Source organism: Argiope bruennichi, chromosome 3 (genome assembly GCF_947563725.1).
Source record: "Argiope bruennichi chromosome 3, qqArgBrue1.1, whole genome shotgun sequence".
NCBI lineage: Eukaryota > Metazoa > Arthropoda > Arachnida > Araneae > Araneidae > Argiope > Argiope bruennichi.
In genome coordinates this window covers 138353479-138370294 of record NC_079153.1, presented here as the reverse complement: position 1 = coordinate 138370294, position 16816 = coordinate 138353479, and the positions used below count along the sequence as shown (strand labels likewise).

The window sequence follows — 16816 nt, the reverse complement described above, 5'->3', positions numbered from 1 at the left end:
AATCTCTTAGGTAAAACAAGCAAGAAATAAAATTAATATGAATCAAATAATTTTGCTATTAAAATGCTATTCTAGACTGAAAGGAGATGAATGTAGTAAATATTGATGAGAAATCATTCAATGCGAACTGTTTGCGTACAATTAAATTAATAAAAGAGTTTAACTTCTACTATTTCGTATATTACACATTCTGTGAATAACTTGGAAGCATTATAAGCAGAATATCCATTCTGAATTTCTTTTCGTTGGTTGGATTCCAGAATTTGATGTAATTCAGAAACTTTGATATTAAATTATGACACATTTTATTTATCCAGATTTTTGCGTTTATTGATTTATAGTAATCACATTTGTTTAAACGCATTACGTTTAAAATACATGTTGTTTCTGATGCTAAACTTTCTGCTTGACATCTGTTCTTCTCTCCAAGAGAAGAGGAAGCTCATTTACAGAAAGAAGCACCATTCCTTTCTGATATTGCAAGGGAACCTAAAAAAGAGAGAAAAAAAACATTCGGTTTTATTTTAAATATATTTTTTATATAAGGTGATAAACGAATAAAATGAAGTTTTTCATGCTTATACACAGTATATTATATCTCTTTTGGAGACATATTTTAGTTCCTACTTGAAAAATAAAGACAGAGCATCGAAAGATAGGAGCGTGATCTGAGGGGAAGCCATCTTACTTTTGTAGATACAAGATTGCAGATACAGATTTTAATCTCCAGTAGGGCGAAGCGCATTCCAAGACAATTTCTGGGCCCCGCGCCAAAAGGCAGGTAAGCATACGGATGATGTTTTGGCTCATAAGAATCCATAAACCTATAATTGGAAAGTCCTAAGTACAATTTATTTTATTATTTTTTTTCATATTTTTAACCACGGTGAAACGTGAATGTCTAAAATAAAATCTAGATTGGGATCAGCAGCTTTTTGTATTATGCAATTGTTCTTCTACATTACATATTCAAGTATCGCAGTGAGTTTTTTCAGTTGTTTACAAGAAACCAGCAAACAATGGACGCATAAAAGGGAATAAAAAATAGCTCATTATACGCCTCTGTACACATAGGAAAAATGAGCAAAATATGGAAACTATACCAATTTTTATACCACATTTTATGATATCAAGATGATTATTTATTGATTGGTTTAAAATTGGCATCAGTCTTTAACATTTTTTACTATGTATATTATTTCTCGCTTTTATTTTTAAAAATGAAAAAAAGAGATGAAATCTTTTATTAAATTCATGCTTTGTCATAATTAAAAAAATAACTATTATAAGAAGCAATGGCGATGATAATTAGTATGATTTTTTTCTGAAGTTTTCAAACAAAAATGAAATTGGAGAATAAAAAATATTAACTTTGCTGAGAGCTTGAAAGTCCTCCATTTAAAAAAGTACGAAGACATAACAGTCAAAGACAGATGATTACACTATTTAAATTTATTTCTAAAGACAACTCATAAATAAAAGATTTAATAGCGAGTATATCAAGAGCTATTCATAATTTTCGTAAATTTGGAAGTTTTCAAAATTCAAACAAATTAAATTATTGGCCCCTCTCTTTATCACCTCCTGCACCATGATAAAAAGTTCATTATTAAAGTGAAATATAACAAAAAATTCTTTAAAGAATAAAACAAAAGTAAATATAATATAAAATTGCAATTAATATATTAGAGAAAGTTCGAAAAAGCTTTGATTTCCAATAAAGTTTTTTGCCGTGTAAACTAGCCGCATTTAGCGACTAGCTTGTTCACCCAGATAATTGATTTTTTTTAAATTGTTGAAAGATTAATGTGGAAAATTATTTGAAATGGCTGAAAAACATGAATTTAATTGAATAAGTCTATTGCGAATTACTGCGCATACTGTTACTACTGTTTTAAATTAAAAAGTGTACATAGTATCTATTGGGATGAAACGAGCAAATTATTTTTCAGCACTATCTTTATGTGAATGAATATGTATATAATTATATTCCCTTCTTGCCTCATTCACTCTCTTTCTAACTATTGATGGAACTGCGTGCTTACGAATTGAAAATGTTGCGTGCTCTCTTTATATTCGTCTTTTCTGTGTACATATATGTTTGTGCGCATGTAATAAATATGCTATCTAAAAGGACCATGAACCAGGATATTACTGAAAAACAACAGAATGAAATAAAGGCGGAAGTGGAAATCCTACTTCGGAGTTAGAAACCAAAAACATCGATTTTTTTAAATTTTAATTTTAACTTTGGACAAAGTACGAGATTGAATATTTTGATGGATGAGTTTGAATTTTATCACATTATTACAAAGCAATAGTAGGAATACATATCTCAAGAAGCTTATAAATAAACCAAATCAAATCGCAACATTTAAAAAAGTTGTTATAGGTTAAGTATCAACTATAATTTCAAAATATTAGTAAAAATGAAGACAAAAAAATGTAAAGAAATAAAACTGATAGCATTAAAAAAATTATTTTTTGAAATTTAAAATAATGCAAAAATTATTTTTGGGAAATAATGGTTTTAAAAAATAGGACCGATTTCTATAGCTAAGTCGTGGCGATTACGCCTCTGACAGCATTATTTTTATGTTCTAAATCTATTGTCGAACTGAAACAGACTTTCTGCTTGACTCCATTTTCTATCATTTCGTTTTATTTTTACACATTCTTTCCTCTTACTGAATGGAGCTTTAGGTCTCTTTCCTGAGCATTTCTTAAAAAAATTTTGCAGATTCATTGATTAGTTAAACGAAGGATTAAAGTAAATGTAGCCTTAAAAATGTTCGATGAAGCAGTATGAAATGTTCTTACGGCGATTTGTTTATATTTGATTGCTGCTATTCGATAATAAGAGCGATTTCTACGCTACGCCATGAGAGTTTTTTTTTTTTTTTTTTTTTTTTTTTTTTTTTTTTTTTATAGATTTTATACCACAAATTACTGATCCAACTTACTCGTATATTCATTACATTTTCAAATTACCTTAAAATGTTTATTATAACAAAAAAATATTAAATAGTTTCGATGTATCAGTTTTTTTTCAGTGGAGTACTTTTTCGTCGGTTAAGTGATGGTGTGTTTCTCTTTCCTACAACTTCTACAAAGAAGAAAGGAGCTGTCTTATCGCAAATGAATTAAACATTTTTACAATTAACTATAAATCTGGACAGATATTTATCGATTTCTCTCCAAATTCAAAGTTCTTTTAATATTTCCCAAGCGACTGAATTCGACTTATTATAATCTTTTTTTTTTCTTTCCATGTGAAAGCTAATTCAAGAAATAAGAATACAACACGAATATTGCTATAATATTTAAGTAATAATTCTCAATTTGTGAAAGAAAAATAAGATCCTGGAGAGGTTTTTTTTGTTGTTGTTATATTCTTTATAGTTGAAAGTATTGTATCATATAATTTAGATAAAAATTCCCCATAGTTTTTCGTTGGTCCTATATATATACATATGACGAATTAAGATTTGTCGGCCAAGTTCGATTGGAATAATCGAATATGGACATTATAATCTATGTCGCGTAATTAGATTACTGCTGCCGGAGGAGGAATAAATTTTCAAAATACAAACAATTGATCCGGATGCGGTTCGCCTTAAGGTGGAAAAATTTCCAGTAATTATTTAAAAAATGAACATTTTTATTAATTTTTGTTGTTGTTGTTATGTTAACTTAATGGTAAATATGGAAAACTATATAAAAGTATAAAATAATATAAAAGTAACAAGCATATTTATTTTATACGGCAATTCGATAATATTGAGTAAAAACTTTACATTTGGCTTTTTCCTCCATTTTTGCTCTTTGAAACCGACGAGCAACAAGGCAGAACGGGGCATAACAACACCTAGTCCACTCGGTATATAATTTGACGTGGAAAAGTTACGCAATAGCAAATTGGCTGCTCACATTGCTGGGCTGACCGTCCAAAAGAGTTTACTACATTTGCTTGCTACCGTGAAAGGGGATAGTACGATCAGTTTTTCATGTGGATATCAGGTTTTCGAATAAAAACCCTTTAATCTGAGAGGGAAAAATATATACAAAAGATCAAATTTATAGAAAAGACCAACATAATGGACTGTCGGACATTAAGATAAATTTAAGAAAAAAAAAATATCGAAATATTACTCACCTTTCTGGATTAAATGTGTTCGGATCTTGGAAGTAATCCGGATGGTAGTGTATTCCATAAACGGGAATCGCAATTCGCATACCCTTTTTAACCCTAATTCCTGTATTCACAAGTTCGTAGTCCTCCACGCAAGTTCTCTCTGTACTGTTGGCGAAAATTATTCACTTAAATAATTTCAATAAAACCAGTTTTTAAAAGCATATTTTTTATGATTATGCAAAAAAATTTATTTCATTTTAGTTATTTTGTTTACTTTTTAGTCTTTTATTTATTATTTTAAATACTTTAATTTCTTGAAATTACTTTTTTATAAACTGATTATAAGTCGCAATCTGAAAACATTAAAATAATATACTGCTATCAGAAATACAAAGGTGATTTTTTTAAATAATTTTAGTATATCAAACTATGAGTAAAAATTTCGTTTAGAAAATTCCTTTCTAATAAACATGAAATAAGTCGATGATATGAAAACGTCACAGTAAATCATAAAATTTCTTTTCTGATTCTTTTAAAACACACTAAAGAAAAGAAGTTAAAATATTTACAAATAATCTTAATACTAAAGATTTTTTACCACTTTCTTTTTCTCTGAACACTTACAAATGAAGGCATTAATTTTTTTAATATATAGTTGCAAGTTTATTTATTTATACGTTTTCAGTGTAACATTTCAATACTCCAGCAAAAATATCAGAAACAAAAAGCTGATGTTCGACGAATAACTTCCTTAGAGGAATTGTCACATGTCAATTGAGAAGGTAAATATTCACAAACTATAAGAAAGGATCAGCAAAATGTATAAGAAGCCATCACCTGCATTGTCCACTAATTTAATATGGAAAACACAGCATGAGAACGTTATGTTGCTAACGGTTTGTCCTCGAGTTTGATGCAGTAGCGTGAGTATGCTGTCTCATGGGAGATTTGGTGGCTGTTATGTGCATATTTTTTAGACGTAGATTTAAAAATTATTTCATTAGACGCAGTTATTCTTTGGTCTACTTATACATTTTACGCGATTTGATTAACACCATTATAGATGAACTAAAATTGAATTTGTCTGCTTATGGCATTAACTCATGAAGTTTTTTTAATGAAATAGAGAGGCTCGTTGTCATACTTACGATGCAGCAGGTGGGTGCATTCTGAGGGTTTCCGAAAGCACAGCATCCAAAATTTTCATGTCTCGCACAGCATCGTAACTCATTTCCTTCTGTAATTGCAATCATAAATTCAATATCCACTTGAAATTTTGAATCATATGTATTTGTATATATTGGAGTAGCACTTAGATATAAATTGATTTCCAAAAGTTAAAATTTTGCTCCTTTACCCGTCCAGTCTTGTTCTAATCGACAAAAAAAAAAAAAAAAAAAAAACAGCCTGTACAAAATTTCATTTCAATCGGATAAGTATTAGAGACCTCTCAAATGTCTTGTAGTTACAACAGAATGGGTTTTTTTTATAAGGAATGCAACAATTTTTCTAAGGGAAACACTTTTTTATTTAGGGTAGAAATTACTTTATGAAAACAATGTGTACGAACGAACATTGAACATTATTTTTACCTAAGACAGATTTAGTAATGGCATTTTTTATAGTCTACGACGACGATCTTAAAATAAATTGCTTCGTATATTCATTTTCTGTGAGAATGTTGTTATAGTCCTGCATAGCTTTGAGATAGGGATGACGAATATTTTACGAGCGGTTATTACGTAACCAATATCAAAAAGTCACAAATACCAGTGATCAATACTTTTCAAAGAGGGATGTGATTCAAATCCTTGATACGATCTTACTGGTGATATTTCGATTACAGGTTCTGGATCATGATAGAAAGTAACAATCGATACTATATCACTGAAATTTACTGGAAACTGGAAAGTAACAATCGATACGATCTGTCCAATGGAAGCTCTCGAACGAAACAGAAAAGGAGAAATCTGTGAATGGCTTGAAAAGTGAAGGGACCGGTTATTCTTGGAATTATCGTATCATTGAATTGCATATCACTGAAATTTATCGGAACGGTGACTTCACTGGAAAGTGTGAAGTCGCCGCTCCACTTCATGAGAGTGATCTTGACCTTCAGATATTCGCATTTGATGATGTACTGTTCCATACAAATCCTTTTTAATTGCCTGTGACTTGACTTTGCATATATTCCGTTGACTACGGGTGCCATCTATCGGTTGAACATAGAACTAAAGTAAACAATTTAAAGAAATGACATATATATTTAATTCAAATTTTTCAGAAAATGGTTTACTCCAATAAAGAAATTAAATAAATAGTTTTGAAAAAAGAATCACATTTAAGAAGTAAGCTGAAACAGATAAGTTAATTCAATCACACGTTACTTAAGTATTAAATTAAGTAAATTAAGTATTAAAGTAAGAAATATATTATAGTAATAGTAAGTAATTAAAATAAATTAAGTATTAATTACAATTAATAAATTTTATATTTAATATTAAGTAATAATTTATAATATGACTGAAATAACAGATATTTGGAACAAATATTTAAAAATAACAATAGCAAAATTATTTGTTATTCAAAAAATCGTTTATTATGCATCTCTAGTTTGAGACTCTTTTTGTAGCATCATTCACAACTCCCTTCCAACAGTTTTTCAGTTCCACTTTATTTCCAGGAATTACGACCATTCAAGAAATCTTTCCAAGTTGAAATGTCTTTATTGAGGAAATCGTAACTGATTAAAATTCTCACGGAGAAAGTCTTTGTAACGGTTGTTACAAAAGACAAAAGTTCTTTGTTTGGAAAGGAAGAAATAATATTTCATGGCAGAATATATTCTTTATTTGATTCTTTTTCTTTTTCCGTTTTATCTACTTCCTTAATCTTTTTCATCTTTGTCTGTTTCCATCATAATTCGAACTACAAATTATAACAGTAGTTGAAACATTCTTATCAAATAAGCATCGATCCACAGTTTCAGGAGTTCAGCTGTAGGAATAAAAAAAATTAACAGAAACCTTATTGAATTCTTGATGAAAATCCCGATCATTTATCAAAAGATGCACAAATAGGAGAAAATCGTGATAAAGTGTTTTAATAGTTTTTGATGACAGAAACTAGATTCAACACATATACATACACTCGAGCAAAAAAAAAAAAAAAAAAAAACATAATCTTTTTAAGCTGTTCTTCCTGTCAGATAAATGAAATTTTTCTTGAAATGGCTGAATCTTGACTAAATAATTTTGCATCTACCTAGCGTAACTGTTTGCATGTGAAACGATTTCTGTTCTTCGGAATACTGACAAGAAAAACCATGGTTAATGGCAACAATTATCGGCCATCTTCATCATCATCTTTCATCTCTGCGCAGAAAAAATGTTGTTCAAGAAATCCTAGAATCCGTGATTAGACATTTCATTGCTTCCCATTAACAAAATATTCTTGTCAAGTTTCCCTTTGAAAAGCCTCATATCTGAACCAGAAGTTGAACTCATCAATGAATCGAAACACCCTAATTCGAAAATATGACAATGGCAAAAGAGGTACAACAGATTACGATTGAACGCTTTTTCTAGATTTGTAAAAACACCAATTATTGATCTGTGTTTTTTGCTGTCATATCGCAGCAAAGTGACTGAATTTTTCCTCAATTCTCCGCTGCTTAGTAAATACCCACGGCTTCCTATTCTCCTGAAGATTTTAGGAATTCAGAGACTCCCGAAAATCACTCCTTGGCTTGAAAAAATATTATTATTTCCCATCTGCCAATCTTTTCAACATCTGCCAGTGTTGGGAGCAATTTATCGTCCCAGTGCAATACTAAATCTCGGCAGTCGTTTAGGTTAAATTCTGTGTGTTCTCTTTTCTCTGTTTTTCTTTCTCGAAGAAGTTTGATTTATTACCAGGTTCTTACTGTCAAGCTCAAAACATTCTGTTCATCCATCAACATGTAAATACCATTTCTGCCAGTGATTGTGCGCATAAAAGAAACTTCAGAGTGAGTTAAAGTAGAGAACTGCAATGTTTCTCGAACTGTTACAGCTCCACTGATATAAGCAAATGCATGAAAGAAGAATCTCGAAAGTCAACAACTTTATTTTTCACAATTTTAAAACATTTAAAGTAAAGGCTATCAGCCGTCTTCGAAACATCCTTGCAAGAACACTTCATGAATCGAATATGGAGTCACAGTCAACTATAACTGAAAAAATCAGCATGGAACCAGCGCTAATCTAAATTAAAAGTCATAACTATTAAAATCCCAAACTGTAACAGTCCTCCAAAATTAACGTTGTCAACAATTTACTAAAGCAGACCGACTGAGAGTCGCCGATAATTCCTAACAAATATTAATTGGACAGCCATCGCTATTAGTTTCATCCCATTACTTTTAATGCATATGATGGAAAGAGAGCTAAGAAATAACAAATTAACCTACTATAGATAGTTTTGAAAATAGCAAAGGCAACAAGAAACTACCATCAACTGTTACCGACCTCTTGGCGCAAAACTTCACCTACCAAAAAAGCGCCATGGTTTACAAGGCCACAGAAAAGAAACATTTCAGCAGAATAAAACACGTAACAGGAAAAAAGTTTCTCCAGCAATGCGAATCTATCAGAAAATAAAGAATCAAAAATTTTTAATTTAAAATATGAATTTTAGGGGGAAAATTTATAGTCGTTGAGACTAAGCTCGCATGTCGCCGATTAAGCTAAACTTTTGCACATGTTAATAAGAGAGCATTTTGAGAATGACCCTGGTAATTAAAGCCCTCATTTCACTTCACAAGCAACGTTCACAAGAGGCTAACTATTGTGGTTCAATAGAAGACCACGCCTACATCAGGTATATAATAATAATACAATGGCAATTAGTTGTCTCATCGGGACAAATAATTGCCATTGTTTCGATCACATTGTCTCGGCAGTTCACATTAGGGCAATACTGTAACAACAGCAATAATACACCTATTGCATGCAACAGCTGACCTTATGTAAACGCCTTGTGTAAAAACTGAGATATTTTGATAGTAGAACACTTCATCCTTTGTATGACAGATAGATTTTATTAAACAGAATCCACACTCACGTGGTGTTGAAATGCTTCATCCACTTCTTTTATGACCTTCTCTTGCCATTCTGGATTCACTGCCAGGCAATAAGCAAGGAATGTGAGCACCGTCGCTGTGGTCTCGTATCCAACCATGAAGAACAAGATGCATTGTGCCAGCAATTCATCCTCAGATAGATCTAAGAAAAGAAACCTGTTAATAAAAAGTAACTATTAAAGTCCCTTCCATTATTTAGCTTAAATCGTAAAGTGTTTGCACAGAAAATGCTGGAATCCATTATGCATTTTGCAAAAATTTCACTGTGTTGATGATGTATAAATCCGTTTCTACTGCTACTGTTTGGAACCAGATTCATTACGGGTTTGACTGTCTGTCGGTCTGTACTTTTAAAAGATGTAAATGCGATATAGCAAAAATGCAATGACTTATATATATGAAATTTCATATGAGATATTGTAACTGCATTTGTAGCTCTATATCGAATTTTAATTTTAGTCAGATGGGAAAATCGAGTCTAAAATATAAATTTGATTTCTATCCATATGGCAGGATAAATCGGCTCCATCCAAAAAAAAAAAAAAAATGGCAAGGATTACACGATTGATTCAGTAAAAATACGAATTTCACGTCAAAGATCAGTATCTCATAACTATTCCCATGCAAGATATTTATGGTATTACCCAAGGTCCACGAATTTATATGAGGAGATAACACCGTTTTTTTCAAATTAAAACTAACAAGTTAACGTAAACAAAAATATAAATGCGCATAAGAATTCTGAGCGAATATTAAATGCCTCGTAAACAAGAATTTAAAAAAAGGCATGGAATATTCTGAAAGAACGCAAAGTTATTGCCAAAATTCCGTATTAAAGTTGAAAACTTCTCGTGAAAAAGCAAAGATGAGAAGTCTGCTTTAGAAAGAAGAATGCGAGATTTCTTAGAAAAAGAAAATGGCAATGTCAAAAAATTCGAAATCGAGATTTTGATAATATCTTCGTTCTATGCGTCCCTCTGAGTTTGATTTTTTAAAATTATGTCTATCTGTCTGCGAACACGAGAAATGTACAAACACAAGCACAGATATAGCTCAAAGAATGCTCTTTAGATTGATGGAATTTGGTGTGTGTTCTTTACACTAAATCTGTATATTTCTATTATATTTTCATCGAAATCCATTCACGAGAAAATATTGAACATTAGTAGGTCTTTACTTTCACTTGGATGTAAATAAGATAACTGAGAAACATATCAAATTAGATAAATAGAATTTGGATGTGATTATGTTTCCGAAATGCGCCACATTTTGATTTCAGTCGGTCAGGAAAAAGGTGTCCAAAATGCACATTTGATTTTCTCTACTGTATTACTAAGCTTGGAACATTGTTGAACTGTGAAAATACTTGCACTTTTCACGGTCTAATGAGTCAAAATGTTGTAGTTACTAACTATATTCTCCAGTTATTTAAACTGGAAAATATACGGATATGTATTCAAAATCGGGTGTTAATATTTGAAAAAACTTGAGTTTGAGTAAATCTAATTATGGAGACATATTTCATACATTATTATAGAGAACATGTTTTTACATTGAGAGGATTTATAGTTTTGCTGTGCGATGATTAGTTTCGGAATGAAGAGCAGTGCCCGGACTGAACCAATGAAATGAATACTGTTTGCTTACGTTTGTATTTGCCAGAAGTCGATAATCCGTTATGGCTTGTGATGCTTCCGAATTGATCCGTTTCATCTTCGACAACCTCAACTTGTTCGGTTTGAGAATTTTCGTCGGCCGCGTCCATCAAGAGCTGCAAGAAGTCGCTGTACCTCTAAAAGGGGAAGTATAAAATAAGAACCTAAGGAGATAGCGCTTATATGAATGTACTTGGTTGGATAGGAAGTTGATTACCAAGCTGTGATTCTTAAAACCATCAAAATGTGAAATATTTGTTTGAGTGGTAACCACACAATTAAAGGTTTTTTGTAAATAATAATCATCATAATAGTATTGAAAATTCCCCAACAATAATTTTTTTCTGAATTCCGAATTTTATATTTGCTTCAGGAAAATATGCAAACATATAGGTTGTCATTGCCTATTTTTTACTACTTTTACTACGAACGTTCAGAATACCAAATAATTTATAATAAAGATTTCCTGAATAAGATTTCCCTGAATACTTCATATCTGCTGCTCAGCCACACCGATAGGCCACTAGATCGAGGATGTTGTCGATCCTTGTTCTTTGCTTACTTAGGTATTTTAGCAGACACGATTGATTCTCTTCCCAAAGCATCATCGTTCTGGAACAAAGGACACAGAATTGAAGCTCAGTTGGACGAGAACTCACCATCCCAGTCTCTGTCCTCTTTTGAATGATGCGCATCGTGACATCGCGGAAGAAGTTGTCCTTGTCGAACCTCATCGGGTTGAGACTGGAAGGAAGACATTTCAATAACCAGCTGGGCAGCAGGACTGAAAGAGAAACAAAGTTAATTTCATTTATATACACATTTATAATATTATCATTTATTATATATGTTTTAAGCAAAAATTCTGAGCTGTCTGGATAAGTCACCAGCTTATAACATTTCCTTTGATGTCCTTACAAAAAGATGAATTATACAGAGTGATCAAGAAATAACAGGAGGAGCCCTGTAGCATGTTATATACTGGACGAAATATAATAAAATTTGGCCACCACACACATTAAAATATGCAGTTTCAATTTGTCAAGAAAAAAAAATTAGTACCAAAAAACGCCGATAGGAAAAATTCTGGCGCTGCGATCGGAAACTTCATTATGTAATTTGAATATACGGACACTTTGTGACACGATATTGAGGATGAAAGGTAGGGTTGTAGGAATACAAGTCATTCTGCAAGAATTCGCCAGTAGACGGCATTTTCACTACTTGAACGAGCCTCATTAGTCATGTTGTTTTATCAGCGGGATGAAAATGCCAGTGCTGCTCTTGGTGAATACCGGCGGTTAATACAGTTACGTAAAGGACCGATGACCATTAACTAACTTACGAAGAATGGTTGAAAGATTTGAAACAACAGGAATTCTTGGTGTGCAACCAGGCCGAGGACGATTTCTGGTTGTGGGGCTACTTGAAAGGCATTGTGTATCAAGAACATGTTCCTGACATTCCTACTTTAAAAGATCAAATAACGTTACATGTCAGATCTTAAACTTATCTTATTTAAAGATCAAATAACGTTACAATAAATACCGATATGCTGCGAGCCACTGTAAAAAACCTAGTGTACCGCATGCAGTTATTCGAACATCAGGCTGGTGCTCACCTTGAGCCAAATTTGTAAGTTGCTATAATAAACGTTTTTCATTGGCATTTGGCGTGTTGTTATTTACTTTTTCTATTGGCAGTTATGCATTCAATTTTCAGACATTATGCGCCTTCAGCGCCAGAATTTCCCCTATCGGCATTTTTTGTATTATTATTTAATTTTTTTTTGACAAATCGAAATGCATACTTTAATGTGTATGGTGGTTAAATTTTGTTATATTTCGTCCAGTGCATAACACGCTACAGGGCTCCGAACACATCCTGTTATTTCTTGATCACCCTGTGTTTACTATAACACCCAAGATGTTGCCACAATTAGAAAGAGTTATATTGTGCTGCAATCAATAATTTTTTATCCTTGTCGGGGGGAGATTGATTTTATAGGTATTTTTTAACATATGCGTTGTTGTTGTTATGGCACGGGTCAAAAACAGCCAATGACGAAATCAGCCATTTTAAGCTGAGTTTCAACGTCTCTTGTTTAAGTAGTTCCATTTGAGGCTAAGAGCAAGTCTTAGCTACTCATACGTCATAGCCCTTTTGACGGGGCGAGTTTCATTCACTCATCCACAGATCGTAATTTAGACCCGAATTGGAGACCTATCACCTCTGAACCAGTATCCCCTCTGGTATTATCTCGACTTGTAGGGGTTTTTGGCAACGACAGATTTATGCGTGCGTCAGCCACCATACACACGGATGGTCTTCGGCCGGCGGGATTCGAACCCAACGCCGTACCAACCAGGCTGTCCATGCCCCTAAATATATACTATATCTCCTAACAAGATAATTTCCATTTGTGAAAAAAATAAAACAAAAATTATATTACAAGTATAAATTTTCGCACTGCGGTCCAATATTGAATTTCGGAGCGTTAAAATTAAAAGAATCCATTCATGTTAAATGCGCCACATCAGATTTCACATCTTGTAGGAGAAAAAAGGGCGTGACGATAGAAGTTTATTTTGTCATGCTGTAGTGAAATCATACGAATGGACACCATTATATAAGAATTTTGTGCAAGTAATGTTGGTGGCTTTATTAATATTGCTAACGAAGTTGCTGGAGCGTCTTAAAGAATAGAAATATCATTATAGGATGCATGTTCCGAAAATATTAAGCAGTATTTAGAATCGCATTCGAAATGTCAGACATCCAAGAAGAGATCTTGTATACAAAAGGCATACAAAGAAGAAAAAAGAAATTTAGGAATGGAATACATACCAAAGAAATAATGACAAAAAATCTTGAAGAGTTGTTCAGAAGTCGAGAAAATAAATGAATAAGAATTCAAAAGAGGAAAGAGCGAACAATAATCAGTATCGTTACATAAAAGCTGATGGCGACTTCACCGCAATTGAAAAATGTATCAACTTCTGAGTGCCAGAGGGATTTAAAAAAAGGGTAGCACGATAAGTAACTTTCGAAGACTGAGATGTATTACGCAGAATATCGATTAATGGTGCTTCCAAATGATAATCTGGAAATAATTAAATATAAGATTTATTTCTAAACACAACAGGGATATTATCAATTTATTTAACTAGATTTAACGATACATCGGAATTTCGCCTCTTCCTCCTTGTTTGAATGGTCGCGGTCTAAAGAGATTGGTTCAGATATGGAAATCAAATTTATTGCTCTTAGTGGTCTAAATAAGGAAAATGATATTAATTTTAAAACTGTGAATGGCAAGAAAAATTTGCCTCTGAGAACATCTACACTTCGTTACCTGCTATCACACACGCGGTTGCGTTATCGTATTTTTTCTAATAGCAAAGTTCTTAGTGAATTCCAAAAATTGAAATATTTCACAATGCGCGAATGGATTACATTTGATTTGGTAAATTTTGTTAGTGAAAAATATAAGCGATGCATCAATTATATTAAATTATAACTCACGGTGATTAAAAGATGTTTTAAATTTCATTCACATTATTTGAACTTAAAATAGCACATTCTCTGTTGCTCGTAATTTGTGGTTACTTACTGGAAAGCATCATGCGTGGGATGGTGAAATTGAGAAAGCTTTTGCGAACTTTTCTCACAAATTCATTCTGTGGGTCCTTGTGGGAATTTATTTGAGTTCCAAACGCTGACTTTGCAATCACGTCCATAGTGAAAGCCCCAAAGGTGCTGAAAAGATTGCTTATTTAATAATATTATACTGATTAGGGATTAGTGATTACTAGAAAATATTTTTGTCAAAAAATTCCATGGCATGAACTTGTCTACATAAAAATCGTGAAGCCGATATAAATTAAGACATGAGAAGAAATCATAAACTAAAAGCAGACCTCACTAAGGCAAGGGCATACGGAGCAGTTGCCCCGGGCCCTCTAATCGAATAGAAAGTTTATTTTACGTTTCCTTCTTTAATGAACTTTTTAAAACAAAATATCAGTACAGTGTAAAATGCGTCAGTTTTATGTTAGCTTCTTCATTTATATATCGTATGAACACAAAAAATCTATATTTCGTAAATCCATGGCTTTCTAGGCCAGAATGGAATTCAGTTAAATTTTCGCTGAGGAGAGTCCTCAAAGAAGTTTGCTAAGTCATTTTCTGACTAAAAAACAAGAAATAATAAAATGGCTTTATAAATCGAAAGTATATCTTAAATGCTGAACCGTTTCAAAGAATAAAAATCTTTGGAAAGCTTTATTTTTCACTGAAAATTGCACTCCTCTGAAAATTTAGAACTCTTCGAATCGCAATAAAGTTCGCAAATTTTCGAATCGCAAATTTTTAAGCAGCTTCTATTTCTAAGGTGTTTCTGCGTAATTTTTTTTTTCATGTTCAGTCGTATTTGAGATTCGGAAATTGGGTGACCTTAACTTAAGAGCAAGTTTGAAGTATGAAATATATCTTTCATCTTTCAAAAACTTCATAAACCATAAGAAAGAAAGCAAATATTTGAGGCACTTCTTAAATGTTGTAGCGTTTTTCTTTATAATGGAAGAGATTGCTGCTTATTATTCGACTCTCTTGTTGACTTTATTTTATAATTTCTAGTGGCAAACACATATTATTTACATTGAATGCTTAAAACTTTTACATACAATTTTTATATACAGTTTTCTTATAAAACAAAGTATTCTTTGCTTTTATTCCAGGTGTAATCACAGACTGGCTGCTCCGATTCACCGGAAGGAACACGAAAAAATCTGAATGACCTGACCGCCGCAACAGCAACACTGGCGGGAACTGTGGTCGAGTCCTAAGGACCATCATCGGCTACAGTAGACACCTTCCCTAATTAAGTACATCCCGTCATCGATTGGAGGTAGTCAGCCCCCACCTTTTCGTATACCCACTAGGGTGGCAAGAGCCAAGCACATGCCGGAAGCTTCTCATCCTCGATTACGATGTCCTCCCCTCCCCCCGCCCCTGTGAGACTACTATACTCTGTTTCACCCTAACTTGGCAGTATTGTAAAAGGTAGAAAATGTGACGCTCCGCGTTGGGAAAGAGTTCCCCATCAATTCCGACTTTAAAATAGTTAAAATGCGCAGAAATTTATCAAATAATATCATAAATTACAGAAATCCTTTTTTTTATCAATATGTATTTAAAATTATTCTCAAGTTAGAAGTGCTTATATGTTAAGTATTTTGTAAATAAAGCGAACGAATAAAACTAAAAGATTGACATAATGAATTCCACTTTGGCTAGAACCGGTCTTCAAGGTCAAATATTTGGCGCGCTTTTCTTTTACATCTCCGCCAAACATTCAGGTCTTGCAAAATATGATGATTTTACATTATCCTGTATTTGATGAAAAATCCATGCATATTTTCGTAGAAATGAGATCCCAACATTAGATAAAGTTTTAAAAGATGTGAACGATTATACAGATATCTTTTCGAAAAACATTAGCCGAACTAAGCTTTACCGAATATTGAAAGATTTAGGGTTTTCTTTTCAGAAACGATGAAACGAAATGAAATAACATTAATGATTTATTAAAATAATGTATCAATAATATTAAAAAAATAATGAAAATAAGGAAACAATTAATTCTCCGATAAAGTGATAATATAATAAAGTAAATAAATATTTACTATTTGGCGAAAAATTTGCGAGATAAAGTTTCGCCAGTGATTTGCATTTCTAGTAACTTTGTACTTTAAAGTAACCCAGTTCCCCTGATAACGACTGCGATTCGGCATCCCTAGAATATACACTACTGCCAAGTTAGGGTGAAACAGAGTATAGGTGTATCTACAATTCTAAATTAAAGAAACTGAAGCCAACCTTCAACCCGATCATTTTGGGAAC

The 16816-nt window shown here is 32.4% G+C and overlaps 1 protein-coding gene across 2 annotated transcripts in view; it reads right to left on the bottom strand.

Moving 5' to 3' along the window:
- Positions 1–312: 312 nt before the first annotated feature.
- Positions 313–16816, bottom strand: part of LOC129963646 (cytochrome P450 3A41-like) — a 30871-nt gene continuing 14367 nt past the window's right edge. Inside the window, exons 7-14 of one of the 2 annotated variants that reach the window (XM_056078138.1) lie at positions 14526–14671; positions 11572–11696; positions 10905–11049; positions 9239–9399; positions 5284–5372; positions 4157–4300; positions 689–824; positions 318–489 (exon numbers count right to left, since the gene is read on the bottom strand). In XM_056078138.1, coding sequence (XP_055934113.1) covers positions 394–489; positions 689–824; positions 4157–4300; positions 5284–5372; positions 9239–9399; positions 10905–11049; positions 11572–11696; positions 14526–14671 — 1042 coding nt within the window. In that variant the 3' untranslated portion in view covers positions 318–393. Of the gene's footprint in view, positions 490–688; positions 825–4156; positions 4301–5283; positions 5373–9238; positions 9400–10904; positions 11050–11571; positions 11697–14525; positions 14672–16816 lie in introns of both variants that reach the window. The other variant, XM_056078139.1, reaches the window with a different exon arrangement.